Raw genomic sequence first — 22,329 nt, 5'->3', positions numbered from 1 at the left:
GGAAAGTTCAGGATAACAGGCAGGGTTTGGAATTGAACGGGTTACATCAACTTCTTGTCTATGCGGATGACGTGAATATGTTAGGAGAAAATACACAAACGATTAGGGAAAACACGGAAATTTTACTTGAAGCAAGTAGAGCGATCGGTTTGGAAGTAAATCCCGAAAAGACAAAGTATATGATTATGTCTCGTGACCAGAATATTGTACGAAATGGAAATATAAAAATTGGAGATTTATCCTTCGAAGAGGTGGAAAAATTCAAATATCTTGGAGCAACAGTAACAAATATAAATGACACTCGGGAGGAAATTAAACGCAGAATAAATATGGGAAATGCGTGTTATTATTCGGTTGAGAAGCTCTTATCATCCAGTCTGCTGTCGAAAAATCTGAAAGTTAGAATTTATAAAACAGTTATATTACCGGTTCTTCTGTATGGTTGTGAAACTTGGACTCTCACTCTGAGAGAGGAACATAGGTTCAGGGTGTTTGAGAATAAGGTGCTAAGGAAAATATTTGGGGCTAAGCGGGATGAAGTTACAGGAGAATGGAGAAAGTTACACAACACATTACTGCACGCATTGTATTCTTCACCTGACATAATTAGGAACATAAAATCGAGACGTTTGAGATGGGCAGGGCATGTAGCACGTATGGGCGAATCCAGAAATGCATATAGAGTGTTAGTTGGGAGACCGGAGGGAAAAAGACCTTTAGGGAGGCCGAGACATAGATGGGAGGATAATATTAAAATGGATTTGAGGGAGGTGGGGTATGATGATAGAGACTGGATTAATCTTGCACAGGATAGGGACCGCTGGCGGGCTTATGTGAGGGCGGCAATGAACCTTCGGGTTCCTTAAAAGCCATTTGTAAGTAAGTAAGTAAGTACTCTTCTTGAGTTTAATGTAATCTTTAAGTGATAAGAGATATATTATAATTTTGTGGTTTCGTTATTATTATTATTATTATTATTATTATTATTATTATTATTATTATTATTATTATTATTATTATTATAACGAAGTTATAATTCAATCGGAGTGTGTTTTACTTATTTGTGGATTCTTTATTTTTATACAAAAGTGACATCTTAAAATGAAATACTTTGGAAACTATGTTAGTACCCAATTCTCCAAAACATAAAAATTACAGTGCACGTCGCTTATTATAATCACTTTGGAATGCTGCTAATCTGATAGCATTAAACTATTAATAATAGTGACCGAAAAAAATTTGTTTCCAATTTTCAGTATAAGACTGCAAGGCAGTAGTATACTGTCAGCACTTAAAAAACACCTATTGTGTTGCCTCTCTCTTTCAACGCATATTTTCCACAACACAAGACTGTTAGGCGGTTCTTTGCAATTATACATGCTTTATCACTTTTATTCTTGAACAGGTAAATGTGCTCATGCAAGACACGGTAATAAGTTCAGTCTTGTCTGCACTATAAATACGATTCGGATGGAATTCTGAAATAATTTTCCTTTTTACCGCAGAGAAAATAATTATAATTTTGCTCACTGTACGTTCGTTTGTACATTATGCTTTTCCAAGTTCTTCCATAGATGAAACTATCTTTCTGTTGCTACAAAATCGTGTTTTCCACTCTATATTATCTTGACTATATTTCGTTCCATAATATCTGACAGGAGATGTAAAAATTGCCGGCAGAGGAGGAGAGAAGTATAATTGCTATTCAACAAATAGCAGAGGTTTCATTCCATGCTTTACTTGAAGTCGGGCGGTCTGAAGCGTTCTATCCCGCCCAACTTCAAGATATACCTTATTTTATTTCAAAGAGTACAGTTCGGTGTTCAAAGGAGCCACCGAACTGCACTCCTTGAAATAAAATAAGGTATAAGCGTGGAATGTGATCTCTGTAATTGATTGGATAGCAATAATTACACTGTACTTCTCAACTCCGCTGTCGGTAATGTTTATTTCTATCTCACATTGTGGAACGAAGTATAGTTTTGATCGCAACGGAAGATGATTAACGTATACGGGTTTTACTGTATTAATAATAATAATAATAATAATAATAATAATAATAATAATAATAATAATAATTATTATTATTATTATTATTATTATTATTATACATGTTTTCCATTTATTGTGCAATACTGTGTCAAATTTTTCGTCTATACAATAGACAATACACTAAAGTGATAGCATTCAAGGGAAAAGAGAGCATCCGATCAAAAATTGTACAGTAGAGCGTCTCGTTTAGGCACAGTGAAAACGTAAACAAATTCGGGTAACGTTGGGGGATGGGGAAGACGACCCGTACGATAAACACGAGGGATGCACAAGGTTTTAGTTACAACATTTATGACGGAGCGTTAATTGAAATTATATTTTCCAAAAACACAAAACAAAAGAACACAAATTGCATAACGTTATCATATACGCATTTTAACAAACAAGCAATAAAATTGTAACGTTGAAATAATTCAATATAACAAATCAAATTTTGCTAGTTATGTGAAGTTGCTTTCTAGCAGCATATTTACGGTCATGAATTTCATTTTCTGTATGACTAATATAATATCACCGTCTTCTGTGGCCGAATTAACAAAACTACAATATACTGATCTGAAGTGACAACACTATTTCCTAAACATAATTATCCCTTCTCAAAGTTCAATTTATTCAGATATAGTTCAGACCAATATACTGTAGTTTTGTTAATTCGGCCGTAGAAAACGGTGATATTATGTTAGTAGTCGTAAAGAAAATGAAATTCATGATCGTAAAAAATGCTGCTTGAAAGCTACATCATGTAAGTAGCAAAATTTGATTTGTTATATTGAATTATTTCAACGTTACAATTTGCTTGCTTGTTAAAATATGTATATGATAACGTTATGCAATTTATGTGTTTTTGGAAAATATAATTTCAATTAATGCTCCGCCATAAATGTTGTATAACTAAAACCTTGTGCATCCCTCGTGTTTATTGTACGGCTCGTCCTCCCCCACACGTTACCAGCACTTTGTTTACGTTTTCACTGTGCCTAAACGAGACGCTGTACTGTAATTGAAGATAATATTGTGGAACAAGTTACAGAATTTAATTACTTAGGATGCAATATATCATATCAAAAAAAGTCTGATCAAATGAAAAGAAATTGAAGTATTTATCTATCTTAATGACATTATAAAAAGATGTTTGAAAAATAAAGCAAGAAAAGACATAATATTGAAGTTTTATAAAGCAATGTCAGTGCCAAAACTATTGTATAAGAGCGAAACTTGGATCATGACAGAGAAAAATAAAAGCAAACTTGAAGCAAATGAAATGAGTTTCTAAGAGCAGTTGCTGACTATAAGAAAATAGACCATAAAAGAAGTGAAGATATAAGAAAGGAATTATATATAATCTGAACGATAAAACTAAAGAGTATAAAACCAAGTGGATAAACCATGTGCAAAGAATGAACATAGAAAAACTGCCATTTCATTTTAAAAATTATAAACCGGTAGGAAAAATAAAAAAAATATAGGAACACCCAAAAAACTGTGGCATGAACAAGGTAGATTGCTACAGACAATAATGTCTAACGCGTGAAGGAAGAAGAAGAAGGCAGTAGTATTATGTCCTTTTGAGCATTATCTGGTATTAGTCCATGGTGTTCCACTTCGGCCATGCCCAATTTGATAATCCTTTCGTACGGTGTTCGTATTACATGTCCAATTTATTTCAAATGATTTAATTTTGAACATCACATCCTGTTGATGTAATTGTTTGCTTTGTATGCATTTCAGAATTCTCATCCCATTTGAGTCACGTTTTCGATTGAATACATATTATATTAAAACCAGATGAGAACGTGGACGCTAGGTAGTTATTGTTGTTGCTGGACCGCGTGTCGTGATTGTTTCCATGGCAACTTTGGAAATGCTGCGACCACCTCAATAACTTCTTGTGTGTCTGTCATGTCTGGTTCTGCGCTTGCGCATTGCACTGCTCATGGCGGCGTCGAGTCGACGTCGTCCCTGTTCTATCGATCGCGACACCACCGCCAGAGTCAACTCAACAATTGAATTCCTGTTTCGGAGGTCAGGGGTTTGTTTCTTCAAGTTTGTACACAGTGTAACTTACCACTTTTGATATGTACTACAATAAATCAGTATTACGTGATATTAGCTAACATGTAACGATTAGGTCATAGAGGTTATGGTTATTTTTTTTAGCAATATATGCGAATTCATACAGTTAAATTGTGTATTTGGTTAATATTATATTCCATGATCGGTAACTTTTCTTTGAAAACTATTTTAACATTAAATTTTTATTATGTTAATCATCAGTGATGATGCATCATAAGTTAAAAGCTTTTTCTGGATTGACTGGTGTGTTATCACTCTACTTCAGAATTATATGAAAATTTACTTTTACATTAATGTAATGACGTTATAGATCTGATATTAAAAATAAAGATTTTTATACGTGTGTTAACTTTTATCTTGCATTGGCAATTTTTATTTGACTATATATTGAATATCTTTGTAGGCTCATGAAATTTAGTCATAGGTATATCAATACAAATTTTTAATAAGTATATGGGAGTTTTAAAATGACTATTACACTTCTACTACTACGTCATACTACTTTTGAGTCCACACCTGTGGAGTAACGGTTAGCGCGTCTAGCCGCGAAACCAAGTGGCCCGGGTTCGATTCCCGGTCGGGGCAAGTTACTTGGTTGAGGTTTTTACCGGGGTTTTCCCTCAACCCAATATGAGCAAATGCTGGGTAACTTTCGGTGCTGGACCCCGGACTCATTTCACCAGCATTATCATTTTCATCTCATTCAGACGCTAAATAACCTGATATGTTGATAAAGCGTCGTAAAATAACCTACTAAAATAAATAAAAATACTACTTTTGACCAGTAAAACAGTACGAAAGGACGTGTTTCAAACAGTCATGGCTGTTTATTGCTACAATTTTATCACTTCCCTAGCATTTGTTTCTTTGTTTGCCAACATTTCAAAATGCAAATTCTTTACGGTACTATAAAACATGCTTTGCGATCGTCATTTGTTTCCCGCATAGATAGTCAATTGAAAATGTCGGCTCCGTTCAAACGTTTTGACGAAGCTAACATTAGTAAAATAGAATTTTAGTAAGTCAATTAATACATATTTTATTGTATTAGAATACTTTATTACTTCTAATCTTTATATACTTTTATCACCTCCCTACCATTTGTTTGCCAACATTTCAAACTGCAAATTCTTTACGGTACTATAAAACATTCTCTGCGATCGTCATTTGTTTCCCGCATAGATATCAACTGAAAATGGCGGCTCCGTTCAAACGTTTTGGTGAAGCTAACATTAGTGAAATAGAATTTTAATAAATCAATTAATAGCTATTTTATTGTATTAGAGTACTTTATTTATTTTAATCTTTGTATACTTTCTTCTAATCGTGTAATAATCACTTAAATCCCACTCGAGTTTTGATTTTCTGTAGTGAGATTACTGTTGATAGATAAATCACGCACAGTAAAAATAGGGATATGCTTATCCTTCCGTGATATAATTTAGACTTAGATAAACAAGAACCAGATTTTTTTTTGCCATTCAGTATCATTGTGATCAATATAAATTTTTGTCACTCCATGATTGGCAGTTGTGAAATAGAATATATATATATATAAAATTGGCATGTGTTCGAAGCTTAGTAAAGTTTTATTCAGTAAATTGTAACATATCTAAATTTACGGCACTATACGCAGATTAGTCCGACCTACCCTTTGGATGGCTTAGCAATCGGAAATTACAATATGGATTGTTTAGCAATCGGAAAGTACAGTATGGATGGCTTGGCATTCGGCGATTACAGTATGGATTGCTAGTAATCAGCGATTGCAGTATGGATTCCTATTAATCGGCGCTTACAATATCGATTGCTAGTAATCGGAAATTACAATAGGCCTATAGATTGATAATAATCGACTATTGTGATTATTTTGAATGGTAACTGTAATAACTACATCTCTCATTACAGTGTTGTGAAAATATAAAATTATATAATTGCAGACGAAACATGTTAGTAAGAGACATTGAGAACTCGGACCATAAGTCAAACAACCAGAGCCTCGACTTCAATCAGTGTTACCAATTTAACTGCAATAGCGACTTTGTCGCCAAATCTGGCTACTTTTAACTGTTTTTCAATGACACTTTCTTTTAACTTCTCTATTACTTTTGCCACTTATTCAACATCCTCCATCGACAAAAACAGAACTTTCTCTGTTGATAATAAGAAGTCTAGCGACTTTTGAACTACTGTTCGGCTACTTTCTGTACACCTCAGTTGGCAACACTGGCTTCAGCGCTACAGACGTAAGCTTATATCTTGAAAAGTGCAATTGCAATTTTATTTATAGAAATGGTGTTGCGTAGATGTTCCTGGAGATACTCGTTTTCTCTGGCGAAATTCCACAGTTCTCATCGTAACTCATAATCTTTATTATTGCCAGTGCAGAAGTCAAGGCACCGACGCCTAATTGGAGTTCCTGTTTTCATAAGATGAAAAGAATAACGATAATGTTTATAAATATTGAATTCTGATTGCTATGTACTCTCTTTATAAAATGGTGTATTTTAGTATAAATTAGTTACTGTTATTGTAAAATTTCTACCTCGGGACTAGGAAAATGTCAGTGCACAGCTTGTAATCACTAGATTGTACACTAATATGCCTGGGTTAAATCCCAAATCTCTCTGCAATGCATATGAAGAGAAGGCATATGTCACTGTTGATAGTGATTCGTCCGTCGGACGCGGACGTTAAGCCTGGCGGCCCCCTTGGTGCTGTTCGACAGTAGTAGGCTACCTGCCGGCACCGGGTTTCCCCATCCTTTCTCCTCCTCCTCCTCATCATCACCATCATCATCATTCCATACATTACACTTACACATACACTCACCCTAGTACAGCTTGATTCAGGGATTTTGGCCCCTGAAAAAAATTAGATAGACTAAGAGCGAGTTACTCATCACTACTGGCGGGCTGGGTCATATAGGTCAGGCAGCGCAGTCATAACACAACTTCCTTCTTATAATGTCGTGGTACACTCCGTCTTGAAACACAATATTCTTCCACACGTCCCGTTACTAACCATTACGTCTGTTGACTAAACAATGTCATGGTGACTTATATTTTTCTTGACATGAGTGTCCCTTAGCTTCGAGAGGAGATATTATTTTCATTCTTCCTCTTTCCTCTTCCCTCCTATGCATATTTGCGATTAAATTTATTTCTTATGACGCAACACAGCTCGCTCACTAGCCAAACAACCAAGGACAGGGGCCATTAACGCTGAATCGAGCTGTACACAACATAACTCTCCACAGATACTTATCATGCATAGCGTGGTCCGCCGAAGTCGTGTGCAACTTGAAAATTTGTCACAGTCCTGCCGTCTATCAGCAAAATGTGGAACCTAAATCACTTAAAGTGAAGTGGGTAGGCATTGGATACATAGGTACTACGCCCCCAAATTAAATTTGCGTCCTGTGAATGCAAGAGACGAGCGATAGTAGCTCGTTGTTAGTATACAACCTACAGTTTCGTCTGTGAGTGAAGTCATGTTACAAGAGATAATGCAATAAGTGAGGTTTTGTATATAATGTGTGTAAGAAATACGGTGCATGATATTAATATTAGTAATATTAGTTGAGACATAGATATCTGATTGCAATAATTAACTATACAGGATTGTACGTGAAGATGATAAAATAGCCTATCAAAAATAACAATTGTTGCACTTTATACGGGTACAACACAGTATTTAACGGCTACAACACTTCCAGCACCTGTTATATACGTGTATTCACCGCTATCTCATACAACTCGCTGACACGAACAGTAAACGCCTCTTCATCAGCTTAGTATTTACTCATAGGTTGCAATGGCGAGAGGGAGGGGAGAATGGTGATTCACATTCTTTCCGGACGCAGGTTTAATTTGGAGGCGTAATACATACATACATTAGTTACTATTATCGTCCTTTTCATTGTAATTTATAATTTATAGCGAAATACATACTGCTTTACTGTTATTAATTTGAGTAAAGAAATTAATATGCCAGTATTAATTACCTTTTCTGACACGTAGTAGGTGCTTCTTATTTACCACAGACTTTAAATAAATAAAAATGGAAAGAAAAATGAACACAGTTATCACAGCATATCGCAGTTTAGAAACCAGCCTGTAGAATTGTACTGTATTATCCATATAGTAGTTACGTCATATATTGCCAGATGCTTGTGTTGAATACGGATAAATAATATAAATACAATTATCACAATCCGTCATAATTCAGAAACGAGCCTGTTGATTAAGTTATCTATATAATTATCTTCTCTGGCACTTAGGGGACACTTCACATGTTGATAGACATTTGAGGTGAACAGAAAGAAAAATCTATAGGCCTACCAATTAAGCATAATTACCACCATTTACTTTTATAGAAACAGTCATTTTCTATGTTTTATTTCACTGTTAGTATTGCTATATTCCACTCTCGTTTCTCAGCCACATCTTTCATATCTATTTGTACAGTGTTGAAGTTTAAATCCTGTTAAGTTAAGACGCTTTATACACAGAGTAGCAGAGTTTTGTTGTAGAAACGACGAGTATCATATGTTTTTTTTTTTGTCTAAAACTATCTATCGAACATTGATTGCATTGCGTGCAACTTTCATAGTTCGTTCTCTTTAGAGCCTTTATAGATTAGATTTCTGTCCCTAGCGACTTTGTAAGATATAGAAAGTACATCTGTGCGGCAGGATGTAACTCTGATCTCTATGTACCATGGCGAAATCGAAATGACGGGGACTGTCTTAAGAGATGCACGTTAATCCTTTTGGGTGCTATGCATAGACATTTTGCTAGCCCGCGCTACGAGCGTGCTAAACTAGCCCCGGATATCGAGTGATTACTTGTACAGGATTCATATCATACCATATCGCTAGCACTGGTTTATGAATACGAAAAACTTTAGTTCGCTGATCATCCACCAGAAGCCCGCGCTAAGAATGTCTATGAATATGTCCCTTTGTTTTTATCTTGTGATAGAACCTGTTTTGCATTTTGTACTAACGTTTTATTTTATTTTGAAGTAGTATTAATGTAGACGTGAAGTATTACAGTGGAAGATGGTTAAGATATAAAAGAACTTTGAAATTAATTTAGAGGCAACAGATACGTTACTTATTGAACGTTGTAATATGTCAGGAACGTGCAGCCTCGGTTTTTGGAACTTGTAGCAAATTGCAAAAGACTCTGGAACTTCTGGTAACGTCGGTTGATCCTTTCTTTCTTTGTCTCAGATTAGTAAAGAAGTACTGTAACGAGTTGGGGGGGGGGGACTGATGATTTTGGATTGTTGGTTTGCGCGACGAATAGATTGCAAATAGATCGTGAACGAACTATTTTCACAGCATAGTTTTGCCTTTCACACTATAGTACTAGATGAAAGGAAGCCAAAATTCATCATCCACAGAGTAGAGGGATACTTCTCAAGAACGAAGTATCCTATACCGCCAATGCGCTAGTGTTAAATTTTTGCTTATTTAATGACCCATTGACGCAGGAAATACTGAAGTTACCATATTGAAATTTTTACAGGATATATATACCAGATTTCTATGAAAACTAACGTAATTTATCAAGACACATCGTCATCATCATCATCATCATCATCCTTCCACGTAATAGTTCTTGAAGAACTGAATGAAACACTGATGGTCTCAAAGCACCTCTTTCTTTTACGACCCACTTGTCTTAAAACAAATAAAAATACATTTTAAAGTAATGTTGATATTTTAGTATTTTTATACAAATGCTCCATTTTCTGAGAAACTATAAATGTTATAACAGTGAAATTATAAACATGTGTTGACAACAGAACAATATTGAATTGTGCGCACATGAAGATGTATGTGTCTATTAGTTTGATCTGAAAAATATGTTTTACATAAAAATAAAAAAAATGAAATCAACATTATTTTAAAAAATATTTTTTTTTTACAACTTGTACCTGTATATTGATAGATCTGCGTAGTTTTCTTAGTAACCTTGTAATCTTTAAAAGTGTAAGCACGATATCTTAATTAGTTGCTGAGGTAATGGGCCATTAAATAAATATATTTAATGTTGGCAGTAGTAGGATAGTTCATCTCTCCTTAATGCATTTCTTATGTCTGTTTCTAATTTTGATGTGTATACTTCTTATTTTTCATTATCTTGAGCGTCTAAGACTCTTCAGTCGTTCCTCAACATAAGAATTAACATCACAAGGAATGCCTATGAAAAAATACATAATCTATGAGTAACATATCTTTCGTCATATAGTAGGGAATCCACATCTGACCAGCCACTGGAAAACAGTCTCTTGAAAAAATGACGCAAATTTCAGATTATCTTTATAAAAATGTTGTTAGCATTGTCATTAGTTACTGCTTTCTTTGTTAGCGTACCGGCACCTGATTTGTAAGATCGTAAAGCCAACGGTGCATGGGATATGAGGAAGTGCCCGTAATAACTCTTGAAATATCACACAGCCTGCGGAGTAGAGTCTAGTTTGTTTTTATAGATCTGTTATTGCGGCATACAAGAACGCATGCGCCGAAGGGTTTCTGTTTTGACTCGGGTGGTTGCCGCTGTTCCAGGGGGCGGGGGTGATTGGTGCTGAATCCCCGTACTGGTCTGGCTGTCAGTATCGGGGGAGACTTTGTTAAAAATACACTGACAGGACACTAGTGTTAGTGGTAGTGTTAGTGGAGTGATGTGGGATGTGCGTGTGATGGGTGTCTGTTTCTTTGCAAGGCGCCGATGATCCTGTACCAGGGGTGACGTCGAGAGGGAGGAAACACTATGTCCAAGACCATCAATGCCTACCGAGTGTAAGTGCAGCCCCTGTCAATTTTTCCCTCACGTTTGGCACCATTGCACTTGTCGATGTTGTGGTTCACAAGTGAATTTTGTCAGAGTTCGTGCACCGACTTGTCAGTTGAAGCGTTCACTTGTATTCCACTTTCACATTTCCACGATTACCAGTTGATAATTTTCACATTCGCATTTCTATGGTTACAATCAATGCTAATTTCCGTTTTCACTTTTATGTGGTTATCAGCTGATTGTAATTGTCACCTTGACATCATGACCATGAAATGATAATAACAACTTAACTTCTGGTTTATTGTAAGTTCATAATTTGTCCTTAACGTTCACATTCTCATGGTTACGAGTTGAATTTTTATTTAGCTGCCGAGTTTACAAATCGTTCAGTTTTTCTCAACCTTGGCATTTCCATAGTTATCGTTTGGTAACATAAACATCAGTTTTCTCTCGTTTCAAATAGTTATTTTTTCCACATCTTTAACATTTTCATTGTTCCAAGTTGATAATTTGCTCCTAACTTTTTTACATTTTAATGGCTACGAGTTGCTAATTTTCACCTATCATTTCCATTGTTACCAGAATATCCAGGTTCACTTACATGTCACTAAAAGTTAATGATAACCTCATTTTCAAGATTAACGAATTGAACAATTTCACTTTAGAATTGCCTTTGTACTACTTGACAATTTTTTATCTTTAACGCTCATATTTTATTGATTACCAGTTGACTATTTTAACCGTCACAATTTCATGTTTAATTCTCTGACTTTTCCATTTTATTGTTTCAGCTTTACATAACATTCTCACCTCACCTTTCCATGTGCTACAACTAATGATACTTTTGAGTTGCTAGTGTTTCAGGTTCATCGTGATGTATACCTTCGTTCTTCCATGGATGTCAATTGTTATATTTCCCTTCTCAATTTCAATGGTTTCCAGTAAATGGCAATTTGCCCTCAATATTCACATCGTTAAGGCTACATTTCAATTTATTGCGATTGTGTGTGTTTTCGGAGCACGTAAATTGGCGACCTGTTTACCCTCGATGACGTCACTTTAGCATGCGCAGTTCTGCGAATTTTTGTACGTAGTTTTGGAAGTTCATACATAACGTATCTCACTGAATTTAGAAAATATATCAGTTTATTGTAAGCCCATGTCTAGATAATATGTAGTAGTTTCTTTCTGCAGAACACTAGATGTAGGCCTACACAAGGTTCGACTCTCGTGACATAGGGTCGGAACGACACTGGGCACCTCAGATAATATAGAATATGACGTTAACAACGAAAATTCACTTCCTAGGGGGATTCAAATCCACTACCTAGAGTTCAAAAATTCTCCATGGTTGTTACATATTACTCCCGGCCTGTCGGTGAATGTAAAGTCTTGGATAACCTCTGTAAGACGAACACCTCTAGTTACATACAATTTAAAATTTTTCTATATCGGAGGTTCGGGATTCCTTACTTACACAAACACACACACACATTCATAGCTACATAAATGCATACATACATGCATGCATACATACATACATACATACATACATACATACATACATACATACATACGATATCTAGGCCTAAGTGTGCTTAAATGTGATAGGCTCATGTCAGTAGATTTACTGGCATGTAAAAGAACTCCTGCGGGACAAAATTCCGGCACACCGGCTGATATAACCTCTTCAGTGGCGAGCGTCGTTAAATAAACCATAATTAAAATTACATACATACACCACACACCTAAACAGCATTATACTCTATGAAGGAGCAAACAGTAAGTAATATTATTTGCATGGTTGCCATATCTTTAGTTTTAATCCCTATTTCGGACAGAATTATGCGAGAATGAAAATTTATGTAAATAAAAAAGTGGCTTGATTTTCGCCAAAAGATGACATGGCGAAGCGCGTGTCGGCCATGTTTCCCCATCCTGTGTGTGTAGCCTATGTAATGTAATGTATGTGTGTATGTATCAATGTACGGTTCCATAAAAAAGAATTAGACCGTCTAATCTTACAAAGTTCCAGATACAAAGCACTGCGCATGTGCAGTAAACAAAAGCGCCTGTGTATAGGCCTATGCTACTTCTGGACAGTCTTGCGAAACTTATCTACATACAGGAGGTCTGCCATCAAGACTCGGCCCGTTACTTTTTTCTGATACGTACGTGTGTGTGTGCGTGTGCGTGCGTGCGTGCGCGTGCGCGTGTGTCCCGCAACATAAATTTCAAAGTGCGCAGAAACGAAATGCTCCTACCGGTCAGACTGGAGTAGGGGTTATGTTATTTGGCTTGAGACTTTCACAGGGTGCAGATCGGCTACCGTGAAGTAAGGGTTACTCCAGATAGTTTAATATAGCATTGTTCAATTCGTACATCATTAGCGTATTTCAGGTCAATCTTAGAGTGTAAAATGGCCTACCTGTCTGTCACGCTTTTCGTTATCAGTTAGGAGGTGAAGAAGTATGACGTCATGCGAACCGCTATGTTGTGGATGTTGCCTGGCTGTGTGTATGTATGTATGTATGTATTAGAGATGAACAAAACTAACTGCCGCTCTCGCTCGCTGTGTTCGCTGCATTTGTATTTCGAGTCTCGGCTCGTCATTCTCGCTGCGCTTCGAGTCTCGCTCATCATTCTCGAAATAGCATTTGGTCGGCGTGGAAAGATTTCGTAACTTTGAACACAATACATAATTGAAATAAATAACATAAATGTTTAAATGAGGCAAAAAGACAAAACAGAACAGTATCTTAGTTACCAAAATGTTCTGGTTCTACTGTATGATATTGCCTATGGTTATCTATACTAATAATAAATCTGTAGCCGAAATTTTTCTGGTAATTTTCGATTTTCCAAAAATAATTGGTCCTGACATATATAATTAACCACCCTGAAACCGAAAATCGCTTTTTTTGAAATTTTTGTTTGTATGTCTGTCTGTCTGTATGTTTGTTACCTTTTCACGCGATAATGACTGAACGGATTTCGATGAAAATTGGAATATAAATTAAGTTCGTTGTAACTTAGATTTTAGGCTATATGACATTCAAAATACATTATTTAAAAGGGGGGTTATAAGGGGGCCTGAATTAAATAAATCTAAATATCTCGCTTATTATTGATTTTTGTGAAAAATGTAACATAACAAAAGTTTCTTTAAAAATAATTTGTGATAAGTTTTATTCCTTGGCAAATTTTTATAGGACTGATATTTCATGAGATAAATGAGTTTTAAAATTAAAATAACTGCCATCTAAGGCCGTGTAATGAATTAAAAAACAAATGACTTCGTCTAAAAGGGGCCTTGGACAGCAACAATCGAAAGCTATGAAAGATAGCCTACAGTGAATATTTCTGTGTTTGTATGAAGTAATATCGGAAGCTAGATTAACCGATTTGTATAATTATTATTTCACCATTGGAAAGTGTAGTTTCTGTAGATGGACATAATGCTATGATGTTATTACAGTAACTTCTGAGATAATATAATATAATATAATATAATATAATATAATATAATATAATATAATATAATATAATATAATATAATATAATATAATATAATATAATATAATGTAATATAATATGTAATATTATATAATATAATTTAAGTTATTTGAAGGGTTCAGAACCATAGTGGGCCAAGCGCCATTTACTGAATATGTAGAAAACAAGGGTTAAAATTAAGTTATTACCGTAATTCAATGGAAACCTATAACAAGTAAAATAAAATAAGTTATACACATTAAATCTAAATGATGTCAATCTTCATTAAACTAGGGTTGCATGTAATAAAAATTAAGAAACATGTTAAAGGAATTGTCATTGCACCAAATGAGTGGACCAAAATGATAGCATTTTAATTATTTGGATGCAATTTAAATTAAGTAACATATTAAACGATTCATCCTTCTATCAAACACGAATCTTCCCTGGATCAAATGTCCTATTTTAATTATGTAATTACTTTATATTTATTTCTAACGGGTGCAGCGGAGCGCACGGGTACGGTTAGTATAAATAATAAAAAAATAGTACTCAAATAAATATGCATTTCTAAGAAACATAAAACATAACATTAATATCTTTTTACTTGAGATTGCACACTTGATCTTAAACTTATGAAAAGAAAATTCCTAGCCTTTTAATAAGGACCTAGTAATTAAGTAAATACTGGGGAACGGATTATTATACACTGACAGATGTTTGAAATAGGCTACTTGATTGTTTATACATCTATAACAGTTGTCAAAGTAGATAAAAGTTTAGTCACGTATAAACAACTGCTGACGTCGGGAGATGATCAATATCGAGTCTCGGAAGACTCACAACCAGTCTTTACGTCAAGGACGCGACGTAATACAACATTGTTGTGCGGGTTTTCGGCTTTGTGGGCGCTGTTAGTCTCGTTTTCTCGATCGTTGTTCACATCTAGTATGTATGTATGTATGTATGTATGTATGTATGTATGTATGTATGTATGTATGTATGTATGTATGTATGTATGTATGTGTGTGTGTGTGTGTGTGTATGTATGTATGTATGTATGTATGTATGTATGTATGTATGTATGTATGTATGTATGTATGTATGTATGTATGTATTATTTTGACGTAAATGCTGCCGTTCGCTCAATCCTCAATGAATAGGTTTTATCCCAACTCGTCTTTTCTCCGTACAGATTTTTGTGTCAACCTTGAATTTTGACTATAAATTATATTCTTGATCAAAGATTGTGTATCGCCAAAATTTCTCTTTCCAGTAAAACATTTCTTGCACACACTACCTTTCGCTAGAACTTTTATTGCATGCTAATGGTTATGATTAATGTACAAAGATTTCCCTATCTGACTTTCAACGTATGGAATTTATAGTGGTTCTTCTGTTTGTTTGTTTTACATTTCAATTTGCCTCTTCAGTAAGTAGTGGAAATACCGATCGTATGTCTTGACTGCCTTACTATGCTGCATAAGATCTTGCCTTTGTGGAAATATCAAGAACTAATTAGTAACTTTTTAAAAACTGTTTCAAGTAATCACCGACGTAGCTCGGTCGGTTTAAGGCGCTTCCCTGCCGATCCGGAATTGCGTTCGGGCGCGGGTTCGATTCCCGCTTGGGCTGATTACTTGGTTGGGTTTGTTTCCTAGGTGTTCCCCAACCGTAAGGCAAATATCAGGTACTCTATGGCGAATTCTCGGCCTCATCTCGCCAAATATCATCTCGCTATCATCAATCCCATCGACGCTAAATAACCTCGTAGTTGATACAGCGCCGTTAAATAACGAAGTAAAGAAAAACAAGCTATTTCAACTGCTATTACAGCTAAGACTATTGACAACCCTAGGCTTCGTCCACATGAAGTTTGAACTCTCCACTGTCTAGAGTTGTTTTTGTATTCCACCGTTCTGCTTGAGATCCTGGAGCAACTGGTCTCTCCAGCGACGTGAAGATAGTACCAGTGGCCTTCTTTCGTCTCGATTTCCCCAGAGGATTTGATGGTAATCCTCTTAAGTCCCCATTTCTTAACGTGTGGCGCAATCATCTTGGATCTACGACTACGAATAGCATAAAGTAGGTTCGGCGTATAATATAGACTATCGTCGTGTAATGGCTTTGTTACTACGAATTTATCATTCGTTGTTCTGAAATATAGCTCCTATAGCATTTCATGACATGCTCATAAATCAGATATGGGCATTCGTTTGGATTTGCACTGCGTGCAGGAATACATTAACTCGTGTACATGTTTCTGAAGATTGCCTCACCTATAGGCGCTCTCGACTTTGTTGTCTCTTTGAAGTCAGTGATTAACAAAATTGGATTGTATCATTTGAAAAGCGAAATGAAATATGTAATCAATTAGTAATATATATAAAGAGAGTTTATGTGAGTCAGTTACAGTATGGATAGCACGAGTGACGACGCGTAAGGTCTTAATTGAATTCTCTGTGGAAAAGAAAGTGATTATTTATTTTTGAGAGATAGAATGAGACGCAATGTTTAGTTTGTAGAAATGTTATTCCTAAGTATTGTTAGAAAGTTCCATTTAAAGCGTCATTATAAATTATATTCAGTATGCAGGTGTAGGAGTGGATCGAGAAGACCTTCAGAATGATCTTCGTAATGATAAACGTGCGACAGAAGGAAGTTTATTTAATTCTAGTGTGTACCTTAAGTATAGTAGGGCATTATTACACATTTTTCTTCTACAAAAAAAAGTATTTGTTTTTATTAACCGCCACGGTGATACAGTGGCTATAGCACTGGACTTGTAATCCTATGATCCCAGGTTCGATCTTCGGCGTTACCCCCGATTTATATCTTGTGTTGGGCAAGCCCGTGGTCAAAGTAACAGGGAATTTCTCCGTGAGCTCCAGTTTCCCTGTGGCATCTCAACAAATCTCCTATCATCTCATCTCGGGTGTAGTGTAGACCAACCTCCTATGGCGCACTCTGAACAACGACTCTGTTGGTAAATTGGTCTACATAACTGGCTTGATATGAGGGAGCGACGAAGAGTCAAGTAGTAGCCATTATAAAAAATAATAATAATTTATTTTCCAAATAAGCAATTCTTTACTTTTCTTTTTAAGCGTGCTGACTACTTTAGGTTGAGTAAAGTTATATAAAATTAAACATAAATTTCTACAGGGGTCACCCGCCATCTTAAATCATCTATACCAAACTAAATTAATTAACACGTCAGTGCATTTAAATTTTGGGAATGTTTTTCGTCTACATATTTGATTATTTCTCGAGTTTGTTTAATATCTAATTGCAATTGCATTTCTTAAATTCACTATCATACTTTACAGATTATACTTGATTAGTATACCGTCATTTCCCACCATAACTATGGTTCTGGAACACAACTATGGTCCACAATATAACTACAGATGTGTGCAAATTATTAGACTCAAACGATAATATCTATGATTCAAGTAACATTTATTCTACAAAACTAATTTATTACACACTGTTTGCAACAATTAATATTTAGTATGAAACCCTTTGTTCTTTATCATCAATTTTATGCTGTTTGGCATGCTGTTCATGATGTTTTCACATTGTTTCTTGATGTCTTCATCCCTGTGCCATATTTGGATAAGTGCTTCTATGAGGTCCACCTTGGTGGTAATCGTCGTAGTTTTTTTAGTTTTCTCTTTACGATAGACCGAAGATTTTCAATTGGATTTGCATCTGGGCTGTTACCTGGCCAGGGAAGGACGTCTACATTATTTTCAGCCAGAAATTTAGTTACTGATCTGGCTTTGTGACAGGGTGCTCCATTCTGCATGAAGACACATTCACCATCAGGGAACCAGTCCCTCATTTGTGGAAAAATTCGATTTTCTAGGACTTTTGTGTACTGATCCTGTCGCATAGAGTCCTACAGAATTATTTTGTGGCAAGTAATTCATGATAATTATGAAAATGTAAAAAATGTGGTGCTGAGTCTAATAATTTGCACATGTCTGTATTCAAAGAACATTGTAGAAGTAACATAGACCGTTCTTAGATAGCTGCAGTGACTTCACTTCAAACTATAGTACAGCAAAAATATAAATAAACGTGGTACTACGTTATGGAGTACAAAATTTGAATGGACCATTGTTGTGTTCCAGCACCATAGTTATGGGAAATGACGGTACTTGTCTTAAGGCAGGCCAGGATATGCATGGTAAGTTTGGAGAAAAAAAAATTATATGTTTCAACTATTAGAGCTCTTTATTAGATACGCAATTTATTTCACTTTCTTTCCGCCATCGAAACACGCTAAAATTGTTCAACCCATCCTCAACTACCGCTTCGGCGTAGATTCGTGAAATATGCACACGGTTTTAGTCTTGCACCGTGCAGGAATCTTCCCATCACTGTCTTAAATGTACAACGTCCGAATACTGTACTTCTTTACTTACAAGGTATGATCATCAAATCCCGAGACCTGTCGCATAAATGGAAATAAAATTACCTGATTTAAATTTGACTCCCATCCCCTTGGGCAGCAGACTGATCCTAACATATCTGCCATTTTTGGAATGGCTCCTGGAAGTCTCGTTCTTGAAGCTGTCAAGCTTCTTCTGCGATTCGTGTTGAATTTTCTCCACCGTGCCAAAACTTGGACCCTTTATCTTCAATTTCATCTTCGGAAACTAAAAAATGGTGCAGGGGGCCAAATCTGTTGAATACGGGGTTGAGGAACGACGACCATCTTGTTACGAATGCAAAACCGGCGTGTTGCGAGAGCTCTGTGAGATGGCGCATTGTCGTCATGAAGCATACATTTGTTCTCTGTCCAGAGTTATGGTCGTTCATGTTCAAAATGGACGTGAGGATCATTAAGCACAATTTGTCGGATTTTTTTTACATTTTCGGCAGTGCTGCACGTGTTTGGTCGACCTGGACTCTCATCGTCCAACGATGTTCTACCATTTCTGAAACGCGAATTCCACTCAAAACATCTCGCCCAACTCACTGCTTCATTCCCATAGGCTTGCATCAACATTCCATGGGTTTCGGTTGCCGACTTCCCGAAGAAGTTGATGTGGATGTTTTATGGTGATTTTAAATAGATAATATTTTTGGACTGATAAACCATTTAGACATACTGTATTGTCCTGATCCATTTCTAACATATGACACTAGAAATTATTTATTTATATATTTATTTTTACTTCGTTTTTCCTTCATTACTATACAAGTACGCGTAATTTGATGGCGTTTTCATGCCGTAGATCTGGGGTCGTACATCGATGAGACCAAATGTAAAGTGGAAAGTTGTCGATAGATTTGTCATTCATATGTAGGCCTATACTCTTTTTTCCACTTTTCATAATAGCAATTTTTTTCCATACTCGCAAACGGGTTCTCTGGATTTGTAGTTGGCGACACTAGTTGTTTCAACAGTGACAGAATAACAACAATAATAATAATAATAATAATAATAATAATAATAATACCATTGGGTAGGCCGAGACGTAGATGGGAGGATAATATTAAAATGGACTGGAGTGAGGTTAGATATGATGGTAGGGACTGAATTAATCTGGCTCGGGATAGGTACCGGGCTTATGTGAGGGAGGCAGTGAACCTCCTGTTTCTTTAAAACCCATTTGTAAGTAGTAGTAATGATGATGATGATGATGATAATAATAATAATAATAATAATAATACCATTGGGCAGGCCGAGATGTAGATGGGAGGATAATATTAAAATGGACTAGAGTGAGGTTAGATATGATGGTAGGGACTGAATTAATCTTGCTCGGGATAGGTACCGGGCTTATGTGAGGGAGGCAGTGAACCTCCTGGTTCTTTAAAACCCATTTGTAAGTAGTAGTAGTAATAATAATAATAATAATAATAATAATAATAGTAATAGTAATAATAATAATAATAATACCATTGCGGAGGCCGAGACGTAGATGGGAGGATAATATTAAAATGGACTGGAGGGAGGTTAGATATGATGGTAGGGACTGAATTAATCTTGCTCGGAATAGGTACCGGGCTTATGAGAGGGCGGCAGTGAACCTCCTGGTTCTTTAAAAGCCATTTGTAAGTAATAATAATAATAATAATAATAATAATAATAATAATAATAATGATATTTGTCCACACCTGTGGAGTAACGGCTAGCACGTCTAGCCGCGAAACCAGGTGGCCCGGGTTCGATTCCCGGTTGGGGCAAGTTACCTGGTTGAGGTTTTTTCCCGGGTTTTTTCTCAACCCAATATGAGCAAATGCTGGGTAACTTTCGGTGCTGGACCCCGGAGTCATTTCACCGTCATTATCACCTTCATCTCATTCAGACGCTAAGTAACCTAAGCTGTTGATAAAGCGTCGTAAAATAACCTAGTAAAACAAAAATAATACTTAGCCTTACCGTCTCCAGTTCCGTTCGAATCATGAACAAAATCTTAAAATCTCCCCTCCCCCCCGTTCCCAGTATTGTTACTGTTGATTTTATTTATGTAATGCTTTGCTACATTATGTCTTCGTTTCCCCCCCCCCTCTTTTTTTCTCGCTTGATATGTATTTGTTTCTGTCGTAAAATGAGTTTGCTTCTATTTTGTTTGTCATGCAAGTCGTGAAGTTATCTTGTTACCTTTCTGTGACGATCGACAGTTGTTTCGTTTTTTTTTTCTTTTAAGCAGAAAGAATTCTTGAGTTTGTCTTTTTTAACATAGGGTTGTTCCAAAGTTAGGTCACATTTGAAATGTCTGAAACTTTGTTATAAACAAAATTTACGTGAAAATAAACAAATGCTTTTTTTTTTTTCACGAGAGAATGAGAATTAACTTTGCGAATCTTGTTTTCATTTGTTGCATTTCAGTTTCGCGACATCTTATTTTTTCTTCCTTTGCTAGTTTATGAATTTTCTTTCTATTTCCGGAAATGTATTCCTCAAAAGAGGTTGTTATCACTGTATATACGATTTTTTTATTTAATATATTGGAGAATTTTTCGTTCTCAGAATTTTTAGAACTGTATTAACTATATTATAGTTGCTTTGTGATAAGCTATTAAAAAGAATAACTTCAGATTTTATTTGGTATTACGGACTTGTGTCTGAGTAGAATATATGTCATAATACAGTAAAATGATAAATTTGCCTTAAGTCTTATTTTCTAATATTTTGTCAGTATTAGTTGTTTATATCGATATATGCCCTTAGTATCATCATTATATGATGTAGACCTACTAGAGAAAAGTGTTGACCACTTAAGGTCTTTTTGCGCTTGTACTTAAACTAACAGGTGCCAACACTGTCTTTATGAAATAATAGCATTAACGAGTTATTGAAAGTGCTGTAAGATGTTTTGTTGTGGAAAGAAAATATTTCCTCCAGTACAAAAGCAAGCTCAATTGACAAAGTTGGGTAATGTTTTTAATAAAGTTTTTTCTATAAGTATTTTTATTTTTAATATAAAATGGTCATATTGATTCCCTCTATAGATTAGAATCAAATTAAAGTCATGATTTTAATGATTAATGTTTATTTACTACGTACAACCGGTTCTGTATGGGTTATGTTTTGTTTACTACAATAACATTTTCTTCGAATTTCACTTCTCAGAACAATAACCATAACAATGCATACATGAAGGATACTGAAGGCAAAAAAATTCCTACGAAATGTAAATTCATTATGGATGAATGTTGTGATGATAATGCGTACTGTCGTTGCTGCCAGTCGAACTAGGGAAAATTACTAAATAATACATTATTGGAGGAAAACATGTGATAAAATTCAAGGTCACTAAACAACCCAAGAACTTTACTGTTAGATCTTATGGAATAGAATAATGACAGGGATAGAGACAAAGCATATGCCGTACCCCAGGACCGGAAAGTGAAAGCAGTCTCGACGAATAATAATTAA

At 35.6% G+C, this 22,329-nt stretch overlaps 1 protein-coding gene across 10 annotated transcripts in view; it reads left to right on the top strand.

Moving 5' to 3' along the window:
- Klc (kinesin light chain) overlaps window positions 1-22,329 on the top strand; it is a 675,112-nt gene that overhangs the window by 280,421 nt on the left and 372,362 nt on the right. Inside the window, exon 1 of one of the 10 annotated variants that reach the window (XM_069817984.1) lies at window positions 10,733-10,939. The exons of the other annotated variants lie outside the window; for them this stretch is intronic. Coding sequence (XP_069674085.1) covers window positions 10,911-10,939 — 29 coding nt within the window. The 5' untranslated portion in view covers window positions 10,733-10,910. Of the gene's footprint in view, window positions 1-10,732; window positions 10,940-22,329 lie in introns of those variants that run through there. 10 annotated transcript variants of the gene reach the window in all.

The sequence above is a fragment of the Periplaneta americana genome, chromosome 2 (genome assembly GCF_040183065.1).
Source record: "Periplaneta americana isolate PAMFEO1 chromosome 2, P.americana_PAMFEO1_priV1, whole genome shotgun sequence".
Taxonomy (NCBI): Eukaryota; Metazoa; Arthropoda; class Insecta; order Blattodea; family Blattidae; genus Periplaneta; species Periplaneta americana.
This window is presented reverse-complemented; position numbering and strand designations above follow the sequence as displayed.